The sequence below is a fragment of the Narcine bancroftii genome, chromosome 11 (assembly GCF_036971445.1).
Source record: "Narcine bancroftii isolate sNarBan1 chromosome 11, sNarBan1.hap1, whole genome shotgun sequence".
Taxonomy (NCBI): Eukaryota; Metazoa; Chordata; class Chondrichthyes; order Torpediniformes; family Narcinidae; genus Narcine; species Narcine bancroftii.
Genome location: NC_091479.1, coordinates 92,653,763 through 92,681,471, shown reverse-complemented (window position 1 = coordinate 92,681,471; position 27,709 = coordinate 92,653,763). Strand labels below are relative to the sequence as shown.

At 40.2% G+C, this 27,709-nt stretch overlaps 1 protein-coding gene across 1 annotated transcript; it reads right to left on the bottom strand.

The window, feature by feature from the left end:
- Positions 1 to 857: 857 nt before the first annotated feature.
- On the bottom strand, positions 858 to 27,680 carry alx1 (ALX homeobox 1). Its single transcript, XM_069902839.1, has 4 exons — positions 27,399 to 27,680; positions 20,214 to 20,503; positions 12,321 to 12,449; positions 858 to 5,118 (listed from the first exon to the last, which is right to left on the bottom strand). The coding sequence occupies exons 1-4, from the start codon at positions 27,625 to 27,627 to the stop codon at positions 4,798 to 4,800; spliced, it is 969 nt and encodes a 322-aa protein (XP_069758940.1). The 5' UTR covers positions 27,628 to 27,680; the 3' UTR covers positions 858 to 4,797.
- Between the last annotated feature and the right edge of the window lie 29 nt (positions 27,681 to 27,709).

Genomic DNA, 27,709 nt, shown 5'->3' with positions numbered 1-27,709 from the left:
AGCTTCATGGAAGCCTGGATCCCCACTGATTCCTGGAATGATGCACTGGGCCCTCAGACCCCAGCCTCCCCCCTCCCAATATTTCATCCCATGCCAATCGTATTTCAATGCTCTCATGTCTCTCTCATTCCCAATTCTTATTTCTACTAGCCCACAGTAATGACATCCAAATTTGTTTTGGGCAAGGGTCAGAAATGGGGTATGTAAAGGGGCCTGGAAGATAAATCACTGGGGCTCCTTATTCCTAAAATGTGTCTGCCCTGATGTTGGACCCATCTTGTTGGACAAATATATTCTTCCTGTGTCTGCCTGGGTTTTCTTTGGATGCTCTGGTGTCTTCCTACTGATTAAAAAAAAAGATACCAGAGTTGTAGGTCAATTGGATGTAATTGGGTGGCCGAGGTTGTGAGCTGGAAAGGCCTGTTAGCCTCAGATTTCACTTGTGAACTTCTTTAGTTTCATGATTTTATTGGAAAATATGATTTTTTATTCTTCATTTAACATGAAGATACTGGTATTCTCATTCCACAAACATAGCTGCAAAGGTCTCCAGTTATGTTTCTCATGGCTCTGAATCAGGGTCACATCTAGGAGTGGAAATGCTGAAATTGTTGCTTTGTGTCAGGCGCCATCACATATCTTCTCACGGAAGTAGAGTGCAATGGACCACAGCTGTGCCTTTGCTAACATAGTTCATCAATTCTATTCTAGGTAAAGGTCTACCAGTGCTTCGTAATGATTGAATCGCTTAGACTAGGTCTGAGCCTGGAACCATAAACCTTTGCCCCAGAGTTTGAACAATCACACTGAAGTGGCCCCTACTGTGACATATAACAAAAAACAAAAATGATGCTTGGTTATTCCTCAAACAAGAGGATCCACATTTCAACTTTATTTCCAACTGAATTTCAAATACACTATTCAGCCAAATAGAAACATTTTAATCAAACATCGGCAGCAAATTTTGTGACCTATTCCGATACCATCATTGAGAGAATAGTTTACGAAGAAAAATATAGTAGACTGGATTATTATTTAAATAGTGAAAGATTGCAGCATGCTGTTGTGCACAGGGACTTGGGAGTGCTTGTGCATGAACCACAAGAGGTTGGGTTCAGGTGATTGAGAAGGCAAATAGGAAGTTGGCCTTCATTGCTAAGAGGGATTGAATTCAACAGCAGGGAGGTTTTGCGGCAACTGTATAGGAGGCTAGCGAGGCAGCAGCTGGGGTGCTGCATTAAGTCCTTACTTGAGGTGCTGCAGAGGAAGTTCACTGGGTCAATTCTGGAGATGAAGGAGTTAGCCCATGAGGAGAGATTAAAATTGCCTGGGACTATACTCGCTGGAGATTAGAAGAATGAGAGGGGATCTTCAAAAGCATGTAAAATTATTAAAAGGGATAGATAAGATCGAAGCAGGCGAGTTGTTTCCAGTGGTTAGTGAGACTAGACCAAGGGAACATAGATTCAAGACAGAGACGAGGAAGAACTGGCACTCCTAGAGACTCGTGAATCAGTGGAATTCTTTGCAACAGAGGCTGCCTCGGTATATATATTTAAGACACAGAGAGATAGATTTTTGCAGAGCAGGGGCATTATCGGGAAAAGACAGTCAAATGAAACTAAGTCCATGGCCAGATCAGCCATGATCTTGTTGAATAGCAGAGCTGGCTGAAAGAGCCAGATGGCCAACTCCTGCTCCTATTTCTGATGTTCATAGAGTACACCAAGGCACTGAAAGATTATACATACTGGAGTCAAATGCCTAGAATCAGGAATATTGTAAATGTACTGAATTGTAGAATAGAGACACAATGGGGCTTACTGTTATTAGATTATAATGTGTAGTGGGAAAAATAATTTCACAGGTTATCTTTTTGGCAGAATTAGTTATCTTGGAGGCTGGACAAAGGAACAGTAAGTCAATAGGTTGAACATTGTTGAATTGTTTTACCTAACAAGTATCAATCAAATTTAGGATTTACAATTTAATTTGGCTCATCATCTACAATAATTGGAGAACTGAGTTTCAGTTTTGCACCAGCCATTATATGAAAAGTGCTCTCTAATTTCACCCTTAATGATCAAGCTCTATTTCTTTAGTTGTGGCATTCTCTGGATAGAGGAAATAATTTTTTTTATCCCTCATCACTCTTTCGAATCCCTTTGCTGTATCAATTTAAACACCTCAAATAAATCATTCTTCAACCTTGTAACACAGAAAGAAATCCAAACAAAGCTTATATAAAGTGAACCATTAAAAGAACATTATTGGAACATTGTGAGACGTAACTGTAAAATAGTTTTAAAGAAAATTAGAATTGAGTATGCTCCACAAATCATTAAAAGGCTGCATTTGGAGATCACTGAAGCTGGTTCGAATGGAAATTGACTGAGGAATTTTCCAATACAGCAGCCTCTACCTCAAGATGACCAAAAGGTCCAATTTTTATGTAACTAATGTTCATTGGCTGCACTCGTTTGGGAGGAATCGCACCACATTTGTTGATGGAAACTGCTGGAAGATGTGTTCAATCTGCCCAGAAAATAAATCTTGTTCTGAACATCATAGCCACGGCTGAGGTGAGGAAGACTGTGTGCAGGATAAACCCACACAGAGCAGCTGATTCAGATGACACACTCGGTTGAGTGCTGAAGATCTGTGCAACCCAGTTGACAGAGGTCGTAATGGACCTCTACAACATCTCACTGCAGCAGTCCACTATCCCCACAGGATTCAGGGCAGCCAACATCATCCCAGTGCCCAAGAAAGCGACTGTAACCAGACTAAATCACTAGCACCCAGTGGCACCGATGTCTACAATCACGAATACAATCAGCTGGTGATGGATCACATCACAGCAAACTGGCCCACAGATGATAACAATAGCCTTGACCATTCACTCTGTCCTAACCCACCTGATACTCCTGGCTGTGGTCATTGAATTCAGCTTGGCATTCAACATAATCATAGCTCAATGGCTGGTGAATAAACTGTCTTTGGTGCGACTCAACACTCTGCTCTGCAACTGGATTCTGGACTTCTTGACAGAAAGATCACAGTCAGTCTGGGTTGACAGCATAACCTCAAGCCCAATCACACTGAGCCCTGGTGCACCTTAGTGTTCAGTCGCTACTGATCATGCTGCTGACTTGTGACTGCACTGCCAGATTCAATCCAAACAGGATCATCAAATTTGCGGATGACACAACAGTCATCAGTAACAGTGATGAGTCGCATGACAGAGAGGAGGTTGAAAAGCTTGTTGAATAGTATGAGAACAGCAACCTGAGTCTCCACATGGACAAGACAAAGGAGATGATTATGGACATCAGGAGGACAAAGTCGACCATTCTCCACTACACATCAATGGTTCCATCATGGAGAGAACAGAGAGCACAAAGTTCCTTGGTGTCCATATAAAGGATGACATATCCTGGACACACAACACCTCCTCATTAGTTATGAAGGTGAAGCAGGGCCTACACTTCCTAAAGGAGCTGAGGAGGGCAAGGCTTCCAGCCCCCAACTCGACAACCTTTTGCAGGAGCATAATTGAGAGGGTCCTATCTAGCTGCATCATGTGGTATGTTAGCTGCAAAGTATCAGACCAGAACGTCTGAGCAGAGGATAATTATAACGGTTGAAAGCATCACTGGAGTCTCCTTTTCCTCTATTGACAATATTTACTGGGAGCATTGACTAAAGAGGGCTCAACCAATTGTAGAAGCCCTCTTCCATCCAGCGCACGGTATATTTAACTCACTACCATCAAGAAGGGGATACAAGAGCATCAAAATCAGGACTGCCAGACTGGAGAACAGCTTCTTATCACTGACTATGAGACTGATGAACAATATCCTCTAACTGTGTAAATCATGCGCATATATTTATTTTTATTATTAATTTGATCATTATGTACTGTGTATTGCGTGTGTATGTGTACGTGTGCGCAACATGGTCTGGAGAAACGCTGTTTGGACGGGTTGCCTATGTACATTCAGATAATAATAAACTTGAATTTATTGTCAACTTTAGGAAGGAGAGGCTGAGGGAGCTTCTGACCCTTGATCTAGGCCCCTTTGACACAATTGCCCATCAAGATCTACAATCGACCTTGACTTGTCATCAATCCAGCTCACTCCTCTGATTTTTATTTCTCTCCCTCTGATCATTCACTAATTGTAGCCTTCATAGGCATTCCCACTCAAATGCCAGCCCACCTTTCACTCTGGCTGACCACTGACCAGAAATGGGAGAACAAAATTATTCAACTAAGACCCTGGTTAAATTAACCAGGACTCCTTTTCTCCGTACGCCGGTATTTCCAATAATTACCCACCTCACTCTCACCCGTCCCAGCCAGGTCAAACTAAAGATTATCCACACTATGTGCTCAATCCAGAGACAGGTTCATCTGTCTATCTATAAAGAGGAATGAGATTCAGAGCATTTTCATAGAGTGGGTACAGGCTCATGAACTGAACAATAACATGTGCTGTAAAATGATACACAATGTCCACTTTAAACAGCCAATTGCAACTTTCTGATCTATTATGCAATTTTCCAGTTTAGTCTTTTCTACTGCCTTCAGGATTGCATTGAATAAAAAAATTCCTGTGAATCACTCTCCCATGATATGCTTACAACTATGTTGTTGCTAAGATGCAGCACCTTGGCACATTATTTTCCAGGAACACAATTGCACGGGGCATGTCGATTTATAGATTGTCCTGCATTTCATTACCTTTCTATGGCCATTACATGGCCCATGATTTCATTACCTTTCTATGGCCATTACATGGCCCATGATATGTTAGCAGCATGTTCTTTGGCTTTCATTCGAAGGACAGCAATACTTGAGGATCTTCGTTCACACTCTGGCCTTGGTTCAAAGGCATGTCCATCAGAAGAGCTCGACAATACAGAGTCATTAAAGAGATTGTTTAGAGCTACTTGACTGAACTGGTTTTGATGATTTGATATGCCCATATAAGCACTGGCATTTCTGTGCGAGTGAGGGTAGGGCGACATACAAGGGGACGATTCACGTGGTAATACACAGGACGACACTGCTGAGTTGGTGGGGCTGTTTCCTGCCCACAAGTTGCTCTGCAGCTGAAAGAGAAACAGATGAGTGGCATAACTATCTATTTTCTAATCAGAATTAGGGTTCAACATCTACTGAATATCCAATGAAGCATCAAAGCATTTTGTTCTTCACTATATTACGAGCTCCCATTATAGTAAAATGGGATTATCACTAAGGGATAGTATAGATAGGAGGAACTGAATGGTCACAGTTAGCATTTCACAAAGCTTCATCACAACCCAAGTCAGAGCCCAGTGACAATTCAATACTTTTGAAGAACTGAGGGAAGGCTTGTCACAGTCTGTTCCAGATTTGATAGATTTTACAAAGTTATTGTGATTTTGCAAGGGAGAACCATTTTGACTGCTGAAGAGAAAACAGCTTTTTGAAGCAACTCTTGTGGCCAGCCATTTTGTGGAATTCAGAGCATGACTGGGCCTTTTTGGTGGATTGACCTGTACCAGGAGGGTCTTTTGGAAAGCAAATGCTTCATATTGATTGTGACGAACAGTGAAGGTCACTTGGAAAGACCGGTATCAGGGGTTTGGAAGCTTTGTGGAAGCTGCCCAGTTCGAGTCTTGGCTACTAAAGCACCAGGAGTGATATGACCACAGCTCACGTGGATGGGCATTTCTTCAAAGGCAACGCAAGGATAATTCGTGAGTCTGTAGCAGCGACAACTCCAGTCTCCCCGTCAGTCAGTTCAACCTTAATTCTTAAATTTCAAAGGCCGTTGCTTCAACACTGAATTTAAAAGAAAGAACTTTGAAGTAACTTTCTAGATTTTGGCCTGGACTGTAATGGTTTGTGGGTATAACACACACACACACACACACACACACACACACACACACACACGCACGCACGCACGCACGCACACACGCACGCACGCACGCACACACGCGCGCACACACACACGCGCGCACACACACACGCGCGCGCACACACACACACACGCACACACGCACGCGCACACACACACACACACACACACACACACACACACACACACACACACACACACACACACACACACACACACACACACACACACACACACACACACACACACACACACACACACACACACACACACACACCTGTGCATAGTTTTGGATAGATATAGTGTTAAGGATAGTTTAAGACTTAAGACTAAAGTTTAAGAGTAAAAAATAAAATTGGTGTTTTAAAATTAAACACTATCCTATTGCTGTTCGTTACGTGCAGTTCGTAACAACTGCTGTTCAGTAACATTTTACAGTGTAGCAAGTCATGTCATCTTATCTACTTAGGGAGAAAGCATTCAAAGAAAACTTTGTTGTTTTTCCAGAATGACACTTCATCAGGTAAACATAAGGAATCAGTATTTAAATTATGCTTTCATGGGGAAACATTTTATATCACGATCTCTTTGCATCCATAAATAACTTACAGAAAAGAACAAAAAGAAATTTACAAATGATATTCTATTAAATGCCTTAACTGTTCTGATAAGGCATTCTCCAATGCAGCCTTGGAACAGCCTTAAAGCTAAAGTACCCAAAAATGAAAATCTTTTAAGCTAATTGCTTTCACGAGATTAATTTTCATTATGTAAGTGAGTATCTTCAGTCAACTTGAGATCATGTAACATTCTACAGGAGATCAATCAAAGGCATTTCAAAGTCGCTCAGGCATTTTGATGTATTTTCTTAATAAAGTGTCTGAGTCCTGCAATTCTGCACCAGGAACCGCAGGACAAAGCTTCTAACTGCCATCAGGTCTTGGTGTGAAACCATCCAAGCTCCCAGTGATGTGTTTTTAAATTATTTGAATTTATTTCACCATAGCCAAGGTACCTGCATCCAGAAGGAATGGAGGGAACTCTTTCTCCAATATTCAAAATGAAATTTTAAAAAAGGGTTGAAAGACCTGCCATTTTAACGGCACTTCAAAAGCAGCAGTCATGTTGCAAATGTTGGTGCAGAAAAGAAAAATGGATTTCATGAAAATGGATGTTACCATCTGAAATTAAAACATCAATCTAATATTGTGATTGTCACTGCCAATATAGACTCCAGCTAGCTAGGGTGCCAGGCCATTCCAAAATATGATTATTGTTGAACAAGAGCAGTTGAGACGGGGAGCATTATTCCCTGGGCATGATTACTGATTAATTCCAGCTTGTTACACTCAAAATATTTAAGATGGTTTAAGAATTGTTAAGAATTATTACAGCGCCAATGTTCTTGTTTCGAATCTGGCACCATCTGTACGGCGTTTGCACCTTCTCCCCATGTCTGCGTGGGTTTCCTCCAGGTGCTCCGGATTCCTCCCACTGTTCAAAACATACCGGGGATTGTAGGTCATTTAATTGGGTGGCATGGCCTCATGAGCAGGAAGGGCCTGTTACCAGCGTAGACCAGTATGTCTAAATTTAAATTTAAGAATTAAAAAAAGTAGTTTAAAATTAAATGGTTCAAGACTGACAGACACTAATCAGACAAAAATAGAACAGAAATTCCAGAGAAACAATCACCAAATGAATAAGTCAAAGGAGAAAAAAAGTTCAGAAAATTCATAGAAAGAGAAAATGTAAATATTGGTGAAATATAATGGGAAGGACTTAAATTTATAAACAACAGATGAAAGACAGAAAGATGAGAGAAAATATTGCTAAAGCTCCGTGGAACTTAAATGCAATTGATATTGCTTCACCAGGAATATATTAGTAAAGTTATTTGACATATAAATATATATTTTGCTCATTCAATTAAAAACAAAACTCCAGATGTTGTACAAAGTGTTGGTGTGACCACTGAGGTTTTGTGTACAGTTCTGGTTGATCAGCTTCAGGGAGGACTTCATTATGAAGAAGGATGTGCAGAGGAGATCCACCAAGGGGATGCCTGGACTAGAGTGCTTGAGTTATAAGGAGAGATCTGATAGGCTGTGTCTTCTTTGCCCAGAGCGAAGGAGGCTGAGTGGTGACATCATAAAGATTTACAAAACCTTGAGTGGCATAGATAAAGTGAATGCTTCATCAGATTTGTAATGATAAGAAAACAAGCAAGGTTTAAGATACAGAAAAGAGGAGAGGTGCAGAGAACAGAGGGACTGTCTTCAAAAGGGTGCAGACCAAGGACCAAAGACTCGGCTCAGCAATATAAAACCTATTTGTTCTTTCACTGTTCTATTTTCGATGAAGGACCATTGACCAGAAACGGTGACCTTGTCTCTCTGTCAGTTGATGCGACCTGACCTGCTTAGGGCTGCTAGCATTTTCCTGTCTTTGAAACTTAATTCAAGGACCAGAATACACTGTTTTGTTGGGTTGTACTTGTACAATCGGATGATAATAAACCACTTATTTCAGTTATTTTTTTTTACCATGACGATTATTAATCTGAAAATTCAAGATTTCCTTTAAATTGGATTATAATAGATGTTTTACAAACTAATAGTGTCTGGTTAACTCTAAAAGTCTGATAATATTGCCCTCCAGGCAATGGGAAATAGAAGGATTGAATGATAGATATGGAGCCCATGAGGATGAATTACAGCATTTAGAACATAGAATGAACTTATTCTTCTTCCTCATGTAGATAGAAAGACAAGAGCACACAGAAAGACATTCTCTTTGGAAAAGAAAGAACCTGGGGTGATAACAGTTTGAGTTTCTTGTTATCTTTATGTATCTGTAGAATCAGCATCAGAAGAGATCTAATTGGGGGGGGGGGGGGGGGCACAAACTGCCGTTCGAGAACTCATTCAATAGGAGGGGTGGAGTGGGTGCCATACCTGCCATGGACCTCCTCTGTCTGCTGCACCATCACTACTTCCCCCCTTCCCCTCCCTCCCTCTCCCCTCCCTCTCCTCTCCATCCCCCTCCCTCCATCCCCCAACGTTTCAGATAAATGCAAGTGCTTTTTGCGCGTGGAGACAAAACCATGTGATTAATTTTGATGATATCACCCAGTGTAGTTCACAACCCCCTAGTGACACTAGTACTGTGAGTGGGTGGAGGGATGCAATAGTTAATTTGGGAGGCGGGCATGGCCAGCTAAACTCCCACCCCCCCCCCCCCCCCCCCATCCCCATAACACTGACCCTGTATTAGCTGGATTAACTATGTGCAATCACTTTAAAAATTCTATCAAAATACCACAAACATCTCTTCAATGTTTGTAAGAATTGAGGTATCTGTGCTTGATAAAGTACTAAATGTTGAGATTCATGGCGTGGCAAAGAAAAAAAAAAGTTCCTCTATTCTCCTATAAAGGATGATTCAAACCATAACAAGAGGTTTCTTGATCTTTAACACTTTGAAATTATTGGTGAATAGGGAGAAAGGGGAATGATTTCTGTTTATGCTTCGCAAATATCAGAATTAACGTGATACTCAATGATCAAAGACTCCATTTATATAATGCTGTTGGAATGCAGTATTTAATGCATAAATTGATGCAATATTAATGTAAATTAGCAATGGAGAATTGTCTCACATGAATGAGAAAAATGTGTCAGATTGTAATGTGATTTACTAAGTTCATCAGATTGCTAAAAGTGTTCCATAACAAAAATGTATTTAATTTCTTCCAAAGAATAACTTGAATTCAGGAAAGGATCCATTAGATTATAAAATAGCGAATATAAGTCCTTTTGTTCAGATGCCTGCCAACATTTTGTCCATACCTTGATGAAAAGCTCAAGCCTGTAACGTTAGTTAGTGAGACAAAGATATATTGCAACTGCTGAGTTCTCCAGCATTGTGTTTTAACTTCAATCACAGTTTCTGCGAACTTTTATGTTTAATTAAATATAACTCCTTTATTCAGAAGAGCAGAAGAAAAGGAGACAGGAAGCTAGAAATTACGGGTCAATTAAGCTTAGCATTTGTTAGGGAGAAAATGTTAAAAGTGGTTATTAAATTTAGAAAGGCACTTAGAAAAGTTCAAGCCAATCAGGCAAAGTCAATGAGGTTTTGTGAAATGAGCTGTTTGAAGAAGTAACAGGCACTGTGGATAATGGAAAACCACTGGATACGTTATATTTCCAGAAGGGATTTGATAAAGTGCAACATCAAAGTTAGCATGGAAAATAGAAGCCCATGATTTAGGAGGTAACTCTTAATGTGGTTAGAAGATTGTCTATCAGGAAACAATGTCATTCTTTGACAAGAAGTGTTGAGTCAAATAAAAATTGGTGCTGGTGAGTTTTGACAGGGCAGATGCGGAGAACCTATTGAAAATTATATACACGCCATTGATGAAGGTGTCACAAGTATGATTGTAATTTTGCTGATGACTTAAAGATTTTTTTTAATGGGTCATGAAGAGGACATAAGGATAGTATGAAGATGGGTTCAATGGGCAAATATCTGGCAAAAGGAGTATAATGTGGAGAAGTTGAACCAGTCTATTGTAAAAGGTGAAAGGAAAGAATATTTTACTCAAATGGAGAAAGATTTCAGATCTCTAAAGAGCAGAGGGATCTGGGTGTTTTGAGGTACAATTTACAAATTGTCATTTTGAAGATAAGTAATTTGGAAAAGTAACAAAATGTTATTGTTTATTCATAGGAGATTTCAATAGAAATGTTAAGAGGTCAAGTGTCAGTTCTATACTGCAATGTCAAAACCATATTTGGAGTACATTAAAACTCCTGTTATCTGGAATTCAAGTAACCAGCAACTTCAAGCAATCGGTAAAAAAATACCAAAGTTTAAAATTGACCTGCCTTGCCGTTAGTTTGCCAATCACACAATAATGGAAAACTCACTTCTCCGGCATTTAGTAATTCCCATAGATGCCAGATGCCAGGGGTTTTACTGTACCTCATTCAATATTTATGTCCTTATTTAAGGAAGGATGTTAATGCTTTGGTAACAATTCAGAGAAGGGTTACTAGACCGATATATGAATGGCTGAGGTATCTCATGAAGGATGGTTGGAAGAATTAGGTCTGTGTCTTCATACATTTCAAAGAATAAGATAGGACTGGATTGAAACATGGAAGATGCTGATGGGTTTGACAGGGTAGATGTGGAGAGGTGATTTCTTCTTGCACAAGAGGGTATTAAAAATAATACACCCACTCCCTTCAGAGAGAATAGAGTCACTAAAGATATCTGAGGTGCAGATCGATTTCTAAATTTTAAATGTCTAAATTTGTAAACATTTAAAAAAATTTTACACATACAGGCCATTTTGGCCCACGAGCCCATGCCACCCAGTTGCACCCAATTGACCTACAACCCCCAGTATGTTTGGAGAGAGGCAAAAAGGAGTAAAAGTTTCTGGGGAAGACAGGAATATAATATTGAGGTTATAATTAGTTCATCATTATCTCATTGAATGAAAATCACAGGCTTGAGACCCCCTGGCCTAATCATCTCCTAACTTATTTGTTCATGTGCCCATATACATTATGGATGTATGGGCCTAGTGAGAGATTCATTGAGGAGTTTACAGCACAGACGGAGGACAAGGGAAAAATATGTCCTTTCTGAATAAATCTTGGCTCTCATTTACTGGCTCTCAGTCCCAAACTAGGTTGCAGCACATTAAGTCTTCCTGCTGCTTTTTTAAAGTGTGATAATCACAAGATCACAAGGTATAGGAGCAGAAGCAGGCTCTTTACCCCTTCAAATCTGCTCCGATATTTTAATCATGAGCTGTTCCAGTCACCCACTCAGACCCACTCCCTGGCTTTCTCCCCATAACCCTTGATGGGTCAAATAGCTGTGACTCCGCTTCCACAGCTGCTTATGGCAATAAGTTGCACAGAATACTTTATACTCTCTCCACCCTTTCATGGACTGAGTGTACCATTCACTAGTTGAGAAAAGAATAATCCTTAATCTTTGCATTCTAATTCCTCTCCAAGTTACTATAAATCTATTCCCCTTATTAATTGTTTTCTTTTGGGCAAATAATATATACCCAAAAGACATCTTAAAAGGCATTGAAAAATTTTTATTTTTAACATAATCAGTTTAATGTCACTACATGCTCTTCCAAGGAACAGGCTGCTAGGAATAGTGGAGGACCCAGATATGATGGTAGCATTTCAGCGGCTTCTAAATAGACACAAGAACATGCATGGAATATCATTTTAGTTCAACTTGATGTGCAGTGCAGACATGGGCTGAAGTGCCTGTTAATATGGTGTACATTTACATGTTCTATATTCTGCTATCCTCAGAGATTGAGGTATTTGTTCCTGTGTGTCTTCTTTAGATACCTACCTGTGAATAAGTTTCAGTCCTGGGTAAAAGAGACACATCGTAGGAAGTTGCAAAGTGGCTACGAGCTTGTTGTAACTGTCCATAGCGTTCCCTTTTTCTCCATTTTGCTCTTCTATTTTGAAACCAAACCTGCAAAGTATAACACATGTCAGAGAGTGGCACAACCCAGAGAGAGGTTAAAATCTCAGTCTTTGAAAGGATAGTGGAGTAGAAAGTATCACCACATTTAAACTCAGCTGCAAAGGCGCAATGTACTGTAGCATAAGTGAGGACGGATAGCCAGTAAATGGGTTTATTCTCATTCCTTATGTTATGGGCCGCTGAATAACGCGAGGATAGGTTGCCATAGAGGAATAAAGATTGCCCATTTGTATGGTTATCATCCAGGGAAGTTTCCTTGAATTTTTTTTCTGCCTATATTATTGAACTTTGCACAGGGAGAAGATCCACTGAAACTTAGTTCTCCAGCTTAATGTGTGAAAGATAATTTCAGCTACCCAACAAATGGTGTGAGATCATTACAACATAAACACAATGACTTGCTGGAAGCACTCAGCAAGTCAGATGAGACAACTTCCATGGGTAGAAATGGTCAGTCAATGTGTCGAGTTGGAACCCTTTATCAGAGCATTCACTAGTTCATTGGATAGTAAAATCAGTTAATAATCTGAGGACCCTTTGAAAACAATAGCTGAACATACAATGAAGGAAATGGTGAGATAAATGTTAATCTTGGCCAATCAAGCAAATGAATCAATCCAGTATCCGGTGGAAGGTAAAATAGGCAATTAATTTATGATAGGAAAAGTTAATGGGAAACAGGTTGTTGATTTGCTATCCCCTGTGTTATGTTACACTGCAGGCTAATTTTATATCGCAATTTATCCCTGCTGAGAAAATATGTATCCCATAGGAGAAGTGAGAAACAAATAGAGCACAATGAACATGGAAGTGAATGATTGCATGTTGGTTTATTTCAGGAACAAGAGATATATCTATAAGTCAGTTCTGTATGTTTACACTGAAAAATCCATCCTCTCTTGTCAGACAAAGTAAATGGTCCATAATCAGGGATCACAATAAAGGAGAAGCAAATTGGAAGTGAGGCAAAGCAAATTGTCTTGAGGACCTAAGGAGTTTGCAAAGAGATATTGTTCAGCTAAGTAAGTGAGCAACGGTCTAGCAGATGGGGTTCAACATTGGGAAATGCGAGGTCATCCAGTTTGGAAGAAAAAAAAGAGCAAATAGGGCCATTGTTGAAATGGTGAAAATTTGCAGGATGGTGTTGTACAGAGACCTGGAAGTACTTGCTCATGAATTGCAAAATGTTAGTATGCAAGTACAGCAGCTCTTCTAGAAGACAAATGGGATATAGGCCTTCATTGTTCGAGGGATCACATTTCAGAGCAGAGAAGTGCGACTGCAACTTTACAGGGCCCCGATGAGGCCACACCTGGAGCACTGCATGCAATTCTGCCCTCGATCCTTGAGAAAGGTCCTACCACCTCTGAAGGTTGTGCAGAGGAGGTCCACCAGGTTGATTCTAGAAATGAGGGGAGATTGAGCTGCCCGTGACTATAACTCATGGGAGTTCAGATGGATGAGGAGGGATATTGTAAAAGCGTAAAATTACGAAAGGAATAGATAAAGATAGAAGTTGAAAGGCTAATTCCACTAGCAGGTGAGACGAGAAGAGGACATAGCCTCAAGATTCATGGGAAGAGATTAAAGACAAAGATGAGGAGGAATTACTTCTCTCGCAGAATTTGTTGAACTCTGCCTCATGAAGCAGTGAAGGCAGCCTCTTTTAAAGTATTGAAGACACAGCTAAATGGACCTTTGAATGGTAGCTGAATTAAGGATTATGGGGAACAGGTGAGTTAAGTGGAGCTGAGTCCACGGCCAGTGCAGCCATGATCTTATTGAATGGTGGAGTAGGCTTAATGGACCGTATAGCTTCCTCTTGTTTCTTATGCTATGTTCTTATGAAAATGATATCCATGTGTAAAATTCCATAATACAATGTATATGGCATCAACAGAGAGATGGTCCTCCTACCACAGCCTCGTCTCTTAGTTCCAGCAAGAATTGACACGTGTTCCCAATTTCATTGCTATTCTCTTTGAATGGCATGAAAGAGTTGGTGTTTCCTTTTGTTGACGCTGTCATTTTGTTCTGCCAATCTGACAAAAGCCTAAGCAAAGGAATGAACCCACATAATAAAACAAGCCTAGTAAATTGGACAAAGCCATGACTGCTTAATTAATGGTCAAGATAACTGTTCAGCCAATAAATTATTTAGTTGGGAACATTAAAACTAATAAATCATTCCATGCAGAAGGAGGTATACTGCTCAATAAAGGACTGATGCAGGCCCACAAGGCCCTCTCCGGGTACAGGAGAAATAGAAACAAATCCAGCAGAGTAGCCATGATAAAAATCAGCCCAACCTCTGTTTCTGGCTGGTTGCATCACTGTCTGATACGGAGATGCCAATGCTCAGGACATGAGAAAAAAAAACTCTAGAGGGTTATTAAGTCAGCCTGCGACATCACGGGCACCAGACTTAACTCCACTGAGGACATCTACAAGAGGCAGTGTCTTAAGAAAGCAGCATCCATCCCCCACCACCTAGGTCATGTCCTCTTCTCTCTGAAAATGGTACAGCAGCCTGAAGACGAGCATGCAGTGGCACAGGGACAGCTTCCTCCCCTCTGTCATCATATTCCTGAATGAACAATGAACCACAGACACTGCCTTTCTTTAACTTTTTCTTGCACTATTTTCTTTTTTCGTAAGGTCTGCACTGTGATACTGGTGCAAAACAACAAATTTAATGGCACGTTCATGGCAATAAATTCTGTTTCTGATTCTGATGGACAAATACCAATGATCTCAATATTTTTGTCCTGTTGTGGGTGACATCACAATTTGCAATTTACTGCCTAAAGGCTCATAACTTTTTTTCAAACCAAGAGAAATGAAAGCTGTGTATATTTTCCTTGACTTAATGCAGATTCATTTTTGGATTCGTAGACATGACAATGTGATAGAAATATTTATTTACATAATGTCTATACAGTCAGAAAGTAAGAATGTTGAGAGTGATGGCTCGGGGGTTTGTACGAATCTTCTGGAAGGGTGGCAAGGTTAGCGTATCAGTTTGTGCAACGCTGTTAAACGCCAGCGATCGGGACTTGGGTTCAAATCCCATGCTGTCATTAAGGAGTTTGCACATTCTCCCCATATCTGCGTGAGTTTTCCCTGGGTGCTTCTGTTTCCTCCCACCGTTCAAAATGTACCAAGGGTTGTAGGTCAATTGGGTGCAGTTGGGTGGAATGGGTTAGTGGGCCAAAAGGGCCTGCTACCATGCTGTATGTCTAAAACAAAATTTAAATTTAAATAGAGGTGAATTGTTATCACTGAATTGTTGCTTGATATCCCAGGCTATTAATTAACTTTATCTTGAAAGGCTGTCTTAAACTAAAACTGACATTGTGAACAGAGTGAGCAATATTATGAAGTCAGCAGAACCCAGACGTTGGGTGATTGTTGGAACATTTCTTGTCGACTATTTTAGCTACAATGCAACCTATCATTTTGCTCTTTAGAATTTTCTGGTACTGCTTGCTTTCTTCTTCTCCACAATTAAACTTTAGTCCATTGACAACAGTAAAGGAAACACAGTGATTTTACAACGTAAATTTGCATTTTCTTTTCTTAATTATCTTATCCATTCAGATCCACTGATAAATTAAGCGGATTATTAATTAATAATTATAATTAATTAAGGATTGCCGTGCTGTTTGCTGATATTAATGTTATAATTTTTTTTAAATACCAGCATACACTATTAAATCACTAATGCTATAGACCTCTCAAAAAGGTACTGGCCTACTTTTATAGACACTGTAATGGCAAGTTCAGAACTACGGCCTAGTAGATGTTATTTCTTGATCTCTTCATTGTCTGTGCTTCAGGATATATGATAGAGAATTAATATATATTTAGTCTCAGCCAAGAACAGTGAAGATATTGATTTGATTAAACGTGAATTTATTTGATTTTGCAGGGATTACAGATGGGTAGCAGTGAAAGAAATTCCCACAGAACTCCCTTTGGAGAGAAAAACATTTTGTTCATACCTTGAGGAAGGGCTCAAGCCTGAAACATTGGTTATGTATCTTTATCTTTCATTTCCATCTGGGCACTCTTTGGATGCCATTAACATCGACTTCTCTGGTTCCTGCTAGCCTACTCCCTGTTCTACCTCCCTACCCTAACCCTCTTTATTCTTTCCTCCAGCCTTCCATCCCTTTCCCTCTCCATTCACAGAGCCATGTTTGCTGGTGTGTCCTCGCTACTTTATCCATCTATAACTATCTGCCTGTGGGACTGTTCTCCTTCCCTTGTCTCATTCCTCCACCATTTTGTTTAGGCGCCTGCCATATTTTCCTCACACCTTGCTGAAAGGATCAAGCCCAAAACATTGGTTATGCATCTTTATCTTTGCTCTCTTTATTACCTTTGGGCAGCATGGTTTTCATAGCGGTTAGCGCAATGCCTTTACCTCGCCAGCGATCGGGACTGGACCTGAGTTGAAATCCTGCGCTGACTGAAAGGAGTTTTTGTATTCCACCTGTATCTGCATGGATTTTCTTAGGATTTCCTCCCACTCTTCAAAGACATACTGGGGGTATAGGTTAAGGGGATTTAGGACCATATTGGCCTATTACACAGTGCTGTATGTCTACATTTTCTTCTGATATTTTAAATTGCAGCTAAATAAATAGGTGCAAGTTATAGAGAAAATTCCAGAAAACTGAAATCTTAGGTTTTCAATTGAGTCCTTTGCAAATCGTTGTGACATAATTTTAGCTAGAATGAGTATTATCCAAACTCAAGTTGTTTTTTTCCCTCCATTGATAACAGTGCAACATATTCCGAACAACGAAGTGTTGTAATATTCTGCTTGGAGCAATAAAGTGACAGATATATAAATCTTGAAGAGAATATTGAACATGAAATAAGCCATCGGTTGACTTCCTATTAATTTCCTCATTGAGATTTGGAAACCAAATACAACAATTCAATTTTTTTTTCCAAATCCCGGGAGAAGGAGGTGGTTTGAGGGCAGGAAGAGTTCAATGATAACAAACCAAAGAGGAAAAAACGTTGAATCTCAGAGTAGATAATTACCTTATTTCTGATACTCGTAAAACAATTATGTCTGTTACCAATGTTTTAGCTCATAAATTTAAGAATATATCTTATTTCTAAAATAAATAAATGGAGATTGTTCTAGTGTATGCAATGTCAAAATCATATGAAGTAGATTTTAACATGCCAGTAGAAATAAGATTAATTTCCATGGGCGATTGTGCACACACACTGATATGTGTTCAATATATTGAACAGCATTAGGGATAGTCTTCATAACATCCAACAAGAACAGCATAACTTGAGTGCATTAAAATCATTTAGTAGTTACTTTGCTTTCAGTTTTGTATCTCCAGTTACTAACATACACTTACAGAGCCAAGACTTTTTGTCCAATGATTGATGTCATAGTTAGTAGCATCCATACATCCAGCAAGGTACAGATCCAGGGTTAAATGACAAAGTCCACAAGTTACTCTCTGAATTTCAAAGATTTGTTATTCAATTAATAATTCTGATGTAAGATTCCAGAAGTCATGGCGGTCATTTATGACTCACTGTCTTACTTTATAATTTTACTCCAATTTAATTAAATTGTCTGACCTGTACCTTTTTCCATGTTCCTTATATTAATATATATTTTTTTAAATCTTTGTTTTTCTTTTAATATCAGTCATATTTAGCATCTGGCAATACAGTTAGGAAAGGGGTTTGAGTTTTTATCCTCTACTATTTTCTTTCTTCTTTTTTTGTATTTTTAGAGGTTTTTTTCTAAAAAAAGGTATATACCATTTAGAATGTGATTTATATGTTAATGATTTACAGAATACCTTATTTAGTTTATGTTACTGACCATACTATCTTATGGATTTGAGTACAGGAGCAGAGAGGTATTGATGCAGTTCTATAGGGCCTTGGTGAGACCTCACCTGGAGTATTGTGTTCAGTTTTGGTCTCCTTATCTGAGGAAGGACATCATTGCCATGGAGAGAGTGCAGAAAAGGTTGACCAGATTGATACCAGGGATGGCGGGACTTGCATATGAAGAAAGGCTAGAACGACTGGGCTTGTACTCGCTGGAGTTTAAACGATTAAGAGGAGATTTAATAGAAACATTCAAAATTCTTAAGGGATTTGACAGGCTAGATGCAGGAAGATTGTTCCCAATGTTGAGCAAGTCTAAAACCAGGGGTCACAGTTTAAGGATAAAGGGGAAGTCCTTTAGGACTGAGATGAGGAAGAATTGTTTCACTCAGAGGGTGGTGAATTTATGGAATTCTCTGCCACAGGAAGTGATTGAGGCCGGTTCCATAGCCATATTTAAGAGAAAGTTAGATTTAGTACTTGTGACTAGGGGGATCAGTGGGTATGGAGAGAGAGCTGGAACAGGGTACTGAGTGGATGATCAGCCATGATCAAAATTAATGGCGGTGTAGGCTTGAAGGGCCAAATGGCCTACACCTATTTTCTATGTTTCTATGTTTCTATTGAATTGTACCCTTCTTGTTTGTATGTTATTTATTAAAATCAATAAAAATATTTTAAAAAGAACAGAAACATCTTCTATCAACTTTGTGAAGATAGTATTTTGCTATTTGTCTCACCGATGGTGCGCACTGAATGCTGTCAACATGTTGTTTCATTGCATTATATATTAATCAAGTCTACTCTGATAGTGAATGTTAAGGATGTTTTCCAAAAAGTAATCATTTCTGACTACTCCAAATTAACTTCTCTGGCACATTTGAACAAGCTTTGAACAAGCTTTCTGATTTTTTGGAAGTGATTTTTAAAAATGATAATTTTAACAGGGGCAACCACCCTTTTAATTTTTAATTTAGACATACAGCACAGTAACAGGTCATTTCAGCCCACGAGCATGTACTGGGGATTTAGGTTAATTGGGTGGCATTGGCTCGTGGCCCATAATGGCCCAGACTATGCTGTATGTCTACATTAAAAAATAAAAGATTGGCTACCCCTGCTTTAGGGTTTATCATACGGGAATGAGGTCTTCATTCCTAACAAATTGAAAAAAATTTCAAATTGCAACACTGAAAATATTGGTGCTTTGGCAGATTGTGCAGAGGTTTCCAGAAGATATTTCTGGGTCAAGATTATTCAGACTCCCAGCTTCATTAGACAAAGCCATAGCACCACAAGTTTGTCATGGGTAAGATGCAAAAGCAGGTTAGCCAGCAGGTTTGGCCAGACAGATATGAACTTAGTCTAGGGTTTCATAGTCTGCAAATAGTACTGGGCTCCACTTAGCAACATGAATCAAACCATTAGCAAATTCACTCATTGCCGAATGCCGCAGCCCCAAGTTTATCAGGTTTGCTTTGTGTCATTAATTGGCAAGTGCTGCAATTTCACATTCTTGAAGGAATTTCAATGCTGAGACCATTAGCGAGTTGTTGGTATTGTAAAAATTGTGGGAAAACAACAGCAATTGAAGCAACTTCGGCATTTCCATGCTTGTTCTGGAAGATGCTGTCAGATTTATTCCTCTATAAACAAAGCACTCTGACAGCCTCGCTAATATTAATGCAAAATCTAGCCAAATATATTTGAAGATAGCCATTTTGGATTATCTCATTACAAATGCCATTTATTTGTGCACATCTTTCATCAAACACCAAAAGCACATTCTGCTGTTGTAGAGAAATCGATCATGTCAATATTCAACAAAAGATTTATTCAGTGAGTTGCTAGCTAAATTTAACTGCTTACCTGGACTCTGGCCTCTGTGAGCTCTGTGCGAAGAGCCAGCTGTTCCCTAGCATATACATCAGGGTAATGAGTTTTCTGGAACACTTTCTCCAGTTCCTCTAACTGTAAACTAGTGAACGTAGTCCTATTTCTTCTTTTCTTTGTGCTGGAGACATTGGAGTCGCTCTTGTCAATGTTCTGATCCTCCAGACCTTTCAAGGGGGACACCTTCATATTGCAATAATTCTCAATGGGTCTCGACAGGTCAGTGCAGGCAGGTTGACCCATTGGCTTCGAAGCGCCATAATTAACTGGATAACAAAGAAAACAATGGGACATTTGATACAGGAACCAATTCATACATGCAGTTTGTCAAACACATCCTCCCACAATAAAAACAATACAACTTCAAAAACAATATAAAACCCTGCAGATTTTGAACATCTGTAAGACAAAAACTAAACAGCTAGTCTGCCCGCAATCGGAAGTAGGAAGTCAAACTAATACTTCAGATGTGGACTCTGATAAGCCTAGGAACTGAATGATAGGCAAGACTCTTAAGAAACAGAACAGAACAAAATTCAAAGCAAGAGATTTTATAATTGAAATGGATTCATCCACTTACTGTGAAGTTTCACCACCATAGGAAAACACGTTTAAAAAATAGGTGAAGAGTCAAAGAGGGATTCAAAATTTTATCATAAGTTACCATTGACTAAATTTCTGAAATCTAAATTTAGTGCTGGAGTTCTGTATGCATCAATTTCTCAAACCAAGAACCACTGCTGTGTTTTTGTGAACATTTGTAATATGGATTTGGGTCAAAGACATCAATCTGAAAGTTGTAGTTGGCAGGAAACATCGAAATGTAATCAAGTATGTAGATTTCAAGAAAGTACAGACAGGTGTTTGGTAGATATCATACAAAATGATGTGAGGTTTTATATTTTGGTAAGAACTAAGTGAAAATGTTAAAATAGCTAAATGCATAGATTTGAAAGTGAACACAGGAACACGGTGATAAGAAGTGGGAGGTCAAATTAGCAAAGCAAAGAATAACTCATATGGGATCTTGAACTTTATATCGAGGCACAGGGCACAGACTCAGCTGCCATTGCATAGAACTCTGCACGCCAACAGCATGAATGTTTCCATGGGGCTGAAATGGACAGAACATGGCATTGTTTTCTGTAAAGAATAGCATGATTTGATGATTCAGAACCATAAGAGGCTTAGATGGGAAAAAAAGAAAACTTGTTTCCAAATGGATAAGAAGTTGATAATTGCACTGTAGAGATGTAAATTGAACTTTAAAAAGAACCAGAGTCAACATGAGGAAGTATTTTCTTTGCACATCAGGTGTGAAGGTTTTGGAATGCATTCCCAAATGGTGGAAATAGATTCAAAACAATCTTTCAAAGAGAATTGCTCAAAAGTGGAAAGAAAATAGCAGGAATACAGGGAACATGCAGAGAAGTAGGATTAACTGGATTGTCTTTTGAAACTGCTCCATGGGCAGAATGATCATTTTTCTTGTACTCCATTGTGTTTCTACCCCAACACTTTGAATGGGTATTCATGTCAAATTTTGTTGAACAATTGTTATTGCACAGTGAGGTGGGGTATATTTCTATGCAGGCTCTGACCTCAAGATGGTGGCACTTGTGCTGGCAGCAGCCTCAAGAGATCGTAGACTCTGGGAAACAGAGCACCAGAAAAAGGGGAGACCAGCCCCCTCCCCCAACAATTTGAGAAGGAGAAGCAGAGGAGATGACCCTACAGGATGATTACAATGGTGGCGGACTCTACGGCTGAGGTACAGAGGGGCGGCAGGCTGTTGCCGACTTGAGACAAGGAACCCATGCAGGCTGCGGACTGCTGGATACTGACTTGAGACTGTCTGAAGGAGTACCAGGACATGAGAGGGTGCCGAAAGCGAGATGGGATCCTGTTGGGCCTTGGAGACTGAAGACTTCCTGATCGTGTCAGAGGTTTGGGTCTGGAACTCGGGTGGCTGATGGTTTGGACTGAAGTCGGGGTGGCTGCAGAAGCTACGGGAGCGTGGAGGCGAATCCACTGATATCCATTGATACCGAGGGTCTCTCTTTTGCTTCTTTCTCTAACTGTAAAGGGCACGGGGAAATTTCTGCAACCACTAAAACAGGGAAATACTGGTGGACAAAACATGATTGTCACAACAAGGCAATAAAAGGATAATGATAATTAATGATAAAATCTTTAAACAAAAAATGAAAATCATCAAAAATAGAAATGGCAAATGATCCACGTCAGATTTCTGTTAAACCAGATCTCTGTCATAGGAAAAGTTATAGATCCCATCTTGCTAGAAACTATCGTCTTGCCCTCTTAAAGGCACTGGAGAGATAACTGAAGTTGTCATGCCAGGGTTCAGATCAGAGTACACTAGAATACCCAGATGAAGGTTAAAAACATTATCATTGCTTTACTTGATCTTGTAAAGACATCAGAACCCCCATTAGAATAGAAATCCATGACAATGTTTAAAACAGTTACTCCCCGTGCCCTGAGACAGCAAGGAACTATCATATGGACAGAGCAATGGATTCAAGCCACCTTTGAAAAAAAAAACACCTACACCTGCCTCCTGGAAATCTCTCACCACTCCAAATGGTGAAGGGGTATTTGGTATGGTACTGAAAACCACAAATTCATGCATTGGAAATTCACAAACCCCTTGCTTAAAGAATGCCAAGAGCACCCTACCTCCCAAATTACTCCCGTGCCAAAGTGAACAGGTCCCTTTGGCTTCGTCAGCTCCTTCTGAACCCACAGGACAGGAGTGGACCGTCCTTACTCGAAGAAGACTTTAAAAAGAAGCTACATTTCACAAAAATAATCCGTTTATTATTCTAGTTATTGGTGATGCAACGTGTGCGATTGTAATGAAGGATAGATGGAAAATGGAATGAGTTAGAAAAGATATTTAAAAAAGTCAAGTGTCAAAAGGAACGATTGAAAGAGGTAGGGTGACATTAAAATGGGGCTTGATTTCCTATCAGAAAATGCTGATCCCAGTGTTTGTACCATCTGCTTGAAAGTTGCATACATGTGCAAAAGGCCTTTCTGGAACATGAACATCAGAGTGTGATTTCGCCCTAAAATTCTTTGCCCACTGACAATTCAGACACTCGCGCCTTATGAGGCGCCGACCATTGAAAAAGAGTGATGGATTTCAAACAAATCATGGAACAGTTGCAAAATAATCGAATTTGAGAGAAAATATGACAAAAGTTGGATGTTTCTTGCAGGTTAAATGTGCCAGAGATATTTGTGTTCCTTTTTTTAAAAAAAACCTCAAAAAATAACGATATCTAGACATAAAGCGGGTTGTTTAACTGGATCCATATGCACAGGATAACACCGAAATTACATTGTTTTTGGATGGGTCTATACCCATTAGGACTGACTAATATCAGACAATCCGCAACACTGAATTTCAGTCCGATCATGTGGAATTCCAAACCCTAAAGGTGAACATTTTATCGGAATGGTTAAATCATCTTATTTTCAATCAAAAGATGCTTTTAAAAAAACAAGAGAAGGGAGGTGATTCCTCGGATTTTAACACATCATTTATTCTCACAGCCACTGATCTTTCTAAGCTTCAGCATCATTTGTCAGACGGAGAACAACCGGTTCTCCAAAGTGCCCAGGACCGCTTATTTTATTTATGAGCTGCCGAGAGAGAGAGAGAGAGAGAGGAGAAAAGAGAGAGAGAGAGAGAGAGAGAGAGAGAGAGGAGAAAAAGAGAGAGAGGGGGGTGGGGTGGGGACAGAGAGAGAGAGAGAGAGAGAGAGAGAGGAGAAAAAGAGAGGGGGGGGTGGGGTGGGGACAGAGAGAGAGAGAGAGAGAGAGAGAGAGAGAGAGACAGAGAGAGAGACAGAGAAAGAGAGAGAGAGAGAGAGAGAGAACCCCATTCTGGATCTTTGATGCTCCTCAGAAGGAAACGGCAACCATGGGCTCACATCCTGTCACTGGAAGTTATAAAGCTCGCCCATGAGTTGTGACACTGGCTCGGAAACGGATTTTATAGGAGACACGCTCATTCCTCGTCCGTTTTCTGAACATGCCGATCATCTGCAGTTGGTTTTTAAATATTTAATGTATTTAAAACACATAATTGCTCTGCTTTTTTAAAAAAAGCTGGGTGCTTTTGCGTAATTTTGGATCTGGGGAAACCCAATTCTGCGCTTGATGAAAGGTGAATATTTTCAACTCCTGACCAGTTTGTGATGAGCGAGGACGCAGAAGAGAAAGGAGAACAGTTCCCGGGAAGTGAATTTTGCAGTAGGTCATCCACAGGGGGTTCGTTCCAGAAGTAACCCGCGCCCTCTCCCATCTCAACCCTTCCTCAACAAGACGATCCTTGCGCGGAAGCTGAACACAGCCCCACGTTTGGCCGAAAGCAGCTTTGCTCATTTTATAACAGATGCAGAACGGAGTTGAAATTCAACCCTCGCAGGTCGTTGGCCAACCAGGAATTCCGACTTGTTGCTCACGGGGTTTCGCACTTCACCTGAACAGTTTCAGGGTGGGTCAGACTCTGCTCGAGTTAAATTCCGGATTTGGGAGAAATTTCGATTCTCCGCAGAAAGGCCGAAGCGAACTGCAACTTCCCGGGACGCGGTCGCTGCCCGTCTCCGAATGCACATCGGCCTTCGCTTCGGAGACGAAGGCAACCAGATCTTATTCAAAGAACGAGGTCTGCACGGTGTCGTTTCGTTGGCACGCCAGTTCCATTCCGCAGTCCTCTCTGGAAGCGATGGCCCCTTGAAATGATCAGAAGTTGATGCACGTTCCTAATTAAGTAAAATCCTTAATCTCCCAGTAGGGAATAAACATTTTCAGAATGAAACATATCATCGTAGGTCGAGATATTTTTTTAAAAAACCGATTGAGTTTGTCAACCGAATCATTTTATTAAGCTTCCTGAATTTACTACCTTAATAAGCAATCATTTATACAAGCCCAGTCTGCAGAATAATTTGCTGCAATGTGTTCATCTGGCACCGGAGCCCATTGGGATTTATCCACTAAATTGAGTGTAAAAAAAATCTGTAAAATTGTGAAGAGGTTGAGCACAGGTAACTTTTACACTGAGAGCTGGGCGAAAATCTTAAATACATTTCTTTATGTGGGCATTAGATGATATTTGTTTGCGTCAAAAGGCGCGATGTGAGATTTTTAGAAGATTTTATGAATCCCAAAGATTAAAAAAAACATTTAAATACATTGAGCAAAATTCTTGCAGTTGGACTTTCAAACTCCACCAGACAACAGGGGCGAATTCTCTGAAAAGTACGTGGGAAACATATTGCGTTAAATATTTTTGTTTAATTCATTCACACGGATTTTTTTTTGTGTCTGCTTCCAAATTTAAAGGGAAACATTAAAATAACGTGGCGATCAAATAGAAAACGACGCCGGCTGTCGCAATTCTCTGCTCTTTTTGATGCAGAACCGACGACACAACTGGATTCATTTGACCACAACGCAACACTGATGCGTGCATAAGTGTGTGTGCATTTTAAATATGTATGTATTTTAAAGCGTCATCAAATTCCGGTGGGGAAACGGCGATAACGGTGGTCGAGTCTTGACAACTTGCATTGGACGTTCTTTCAACATCAATTCAAAGATAAGGGTGGACCAGAACTTCCCAAAAGTAAATGGACCATCATAAATCCAAGAATCTCCTTCTGAATTAACATTCATATTTTCATTTTAAATAAAGTAAACGCCTGAAAATGAATCTTGCTTCTTCCCGAATATATTTAGTAAGAATTTAGCAATGTGCTTTGAAAAATGTAAATAATAGGACCAATTAAAAGTTAATCGAATGCCACAGTAGCCATTTCTATCCAGGACGTGCAAAGTTCAAGAAAATAAATTTTAAAAATCCTGTCATTATTTATTTTTCTAAGAATTCCTGGGATATAACATCACCAATAACGCCACTACAATGAGCTATTTTCAGAAATCATCTAAGTCGCTCAGTATAGCAGCTTGGTAGGTCACTAACATTCCATCCCAGCACCGGTTTGAGTCCGGAGTCACCGAGAGATTGAGTTGTTCTTTATATTGCAATCAAATGCGAGGTCGTTTATATTGATTTTTAAAATTTATTTTATAAGTGGAAAACCATCTTCTCGCGATGGGACGTAAATAAAAGCTTAATTATTTGAGACGACCTATTACAGTACCAGTAAAGTATCAATATTAAATGCCACCGTTTGCTGATGGAAGAAGTCTGCCCTTGTCCTCAGTCAGAATTGTGTCAATCAAGTGATACGTTTTTCAAAGTGAGAATGAAAGTGGTCTTAAACTGTACCATCCCTCCCCTCCACCCCATCCCGGCCGGATTGGGCCCGACCCGGAGATTCTGGGATACCTAGCTTGGTGGATGGAGTACGAGCCACAAGTAATTTCTTCCTTGGGTGAGGAGTTGCTTGGGTTCGGTTGGCAACAGATGATCCAGCAACCCAAGAACCCTAGATTCGCATAATTAGCACTTGCCTCCCCTAAATAATAAAGGAAGCCACAACCCCCCCCCCCCCACCCCCTCCACCTTAGGGGTGGGATACGCCCCTGAGGCTGTGGACAGAATGCAGTTGCAGTTTGCTTCGGGGATTTGCCATCCACCTTTCGTGTTACCGCTTCACTCATATTCAGCCCATCAATGAATTTTATTCCCCAAGACCCATATTTATTTGCCCACTGAAAACGAGCATCTCTGACATTTTAGATCCTAAAACAAAACCCCTGCAGTTGGAGGTTTTATTTGTAGCTGTTTTCGATTTCTGAAACGGTTCCACCAATTGCACGATCGGTGACTGAATGAAGATAAATAGTTTGTGATGGTAACATATCAACTCCATAGCGAGGAACAACCGGAACAAACAGCTCTCCCTGTTGTTCGCCTTTGATAGCGATGATATCGCACTCGAAAGCAAGTTGCAATTCCTGAATTAAGAGTTAAATACAAAACTACAAATGATCATCGCTAAGGTGATCGCAAAGGCCACGTATGTGGGTCTCAACCCACGTTCAAAGCACTTACTGGAGATTTGTTTAAATGTCCTGATGTCCGATCCTTGGGACAACCCTACCCTGCGCACTTCCAGGAGTGGTGTGAGTGCGGATTCTGACGGCTATTGCACCTACCGTTCGCACCGTCGACCTGGACGGGTTTCCCCGGCCTCTCGCGGTGCTCGTTGCCTTCCATATGAAGGAAAGTTTGGATACGTTTTGATGCGTTCTTGTGATAGAAAGTTCCCCCCTCCATACTCTCCATGACTTGCTCCAGAGTTGCTCCGGCCCCCGCGTAGTAGTCGTTTCCTTTCGAATGATGGCCAGCGATTGGAAAATTCTCACTTGCAAATTCCATAATCATCCAAACCGATTTTACCGATGAATCTCGATCAGGACAAATCCTTCCTCTCTGAGAATGAGTTCAGCTCGAAACAGCAGCTTTC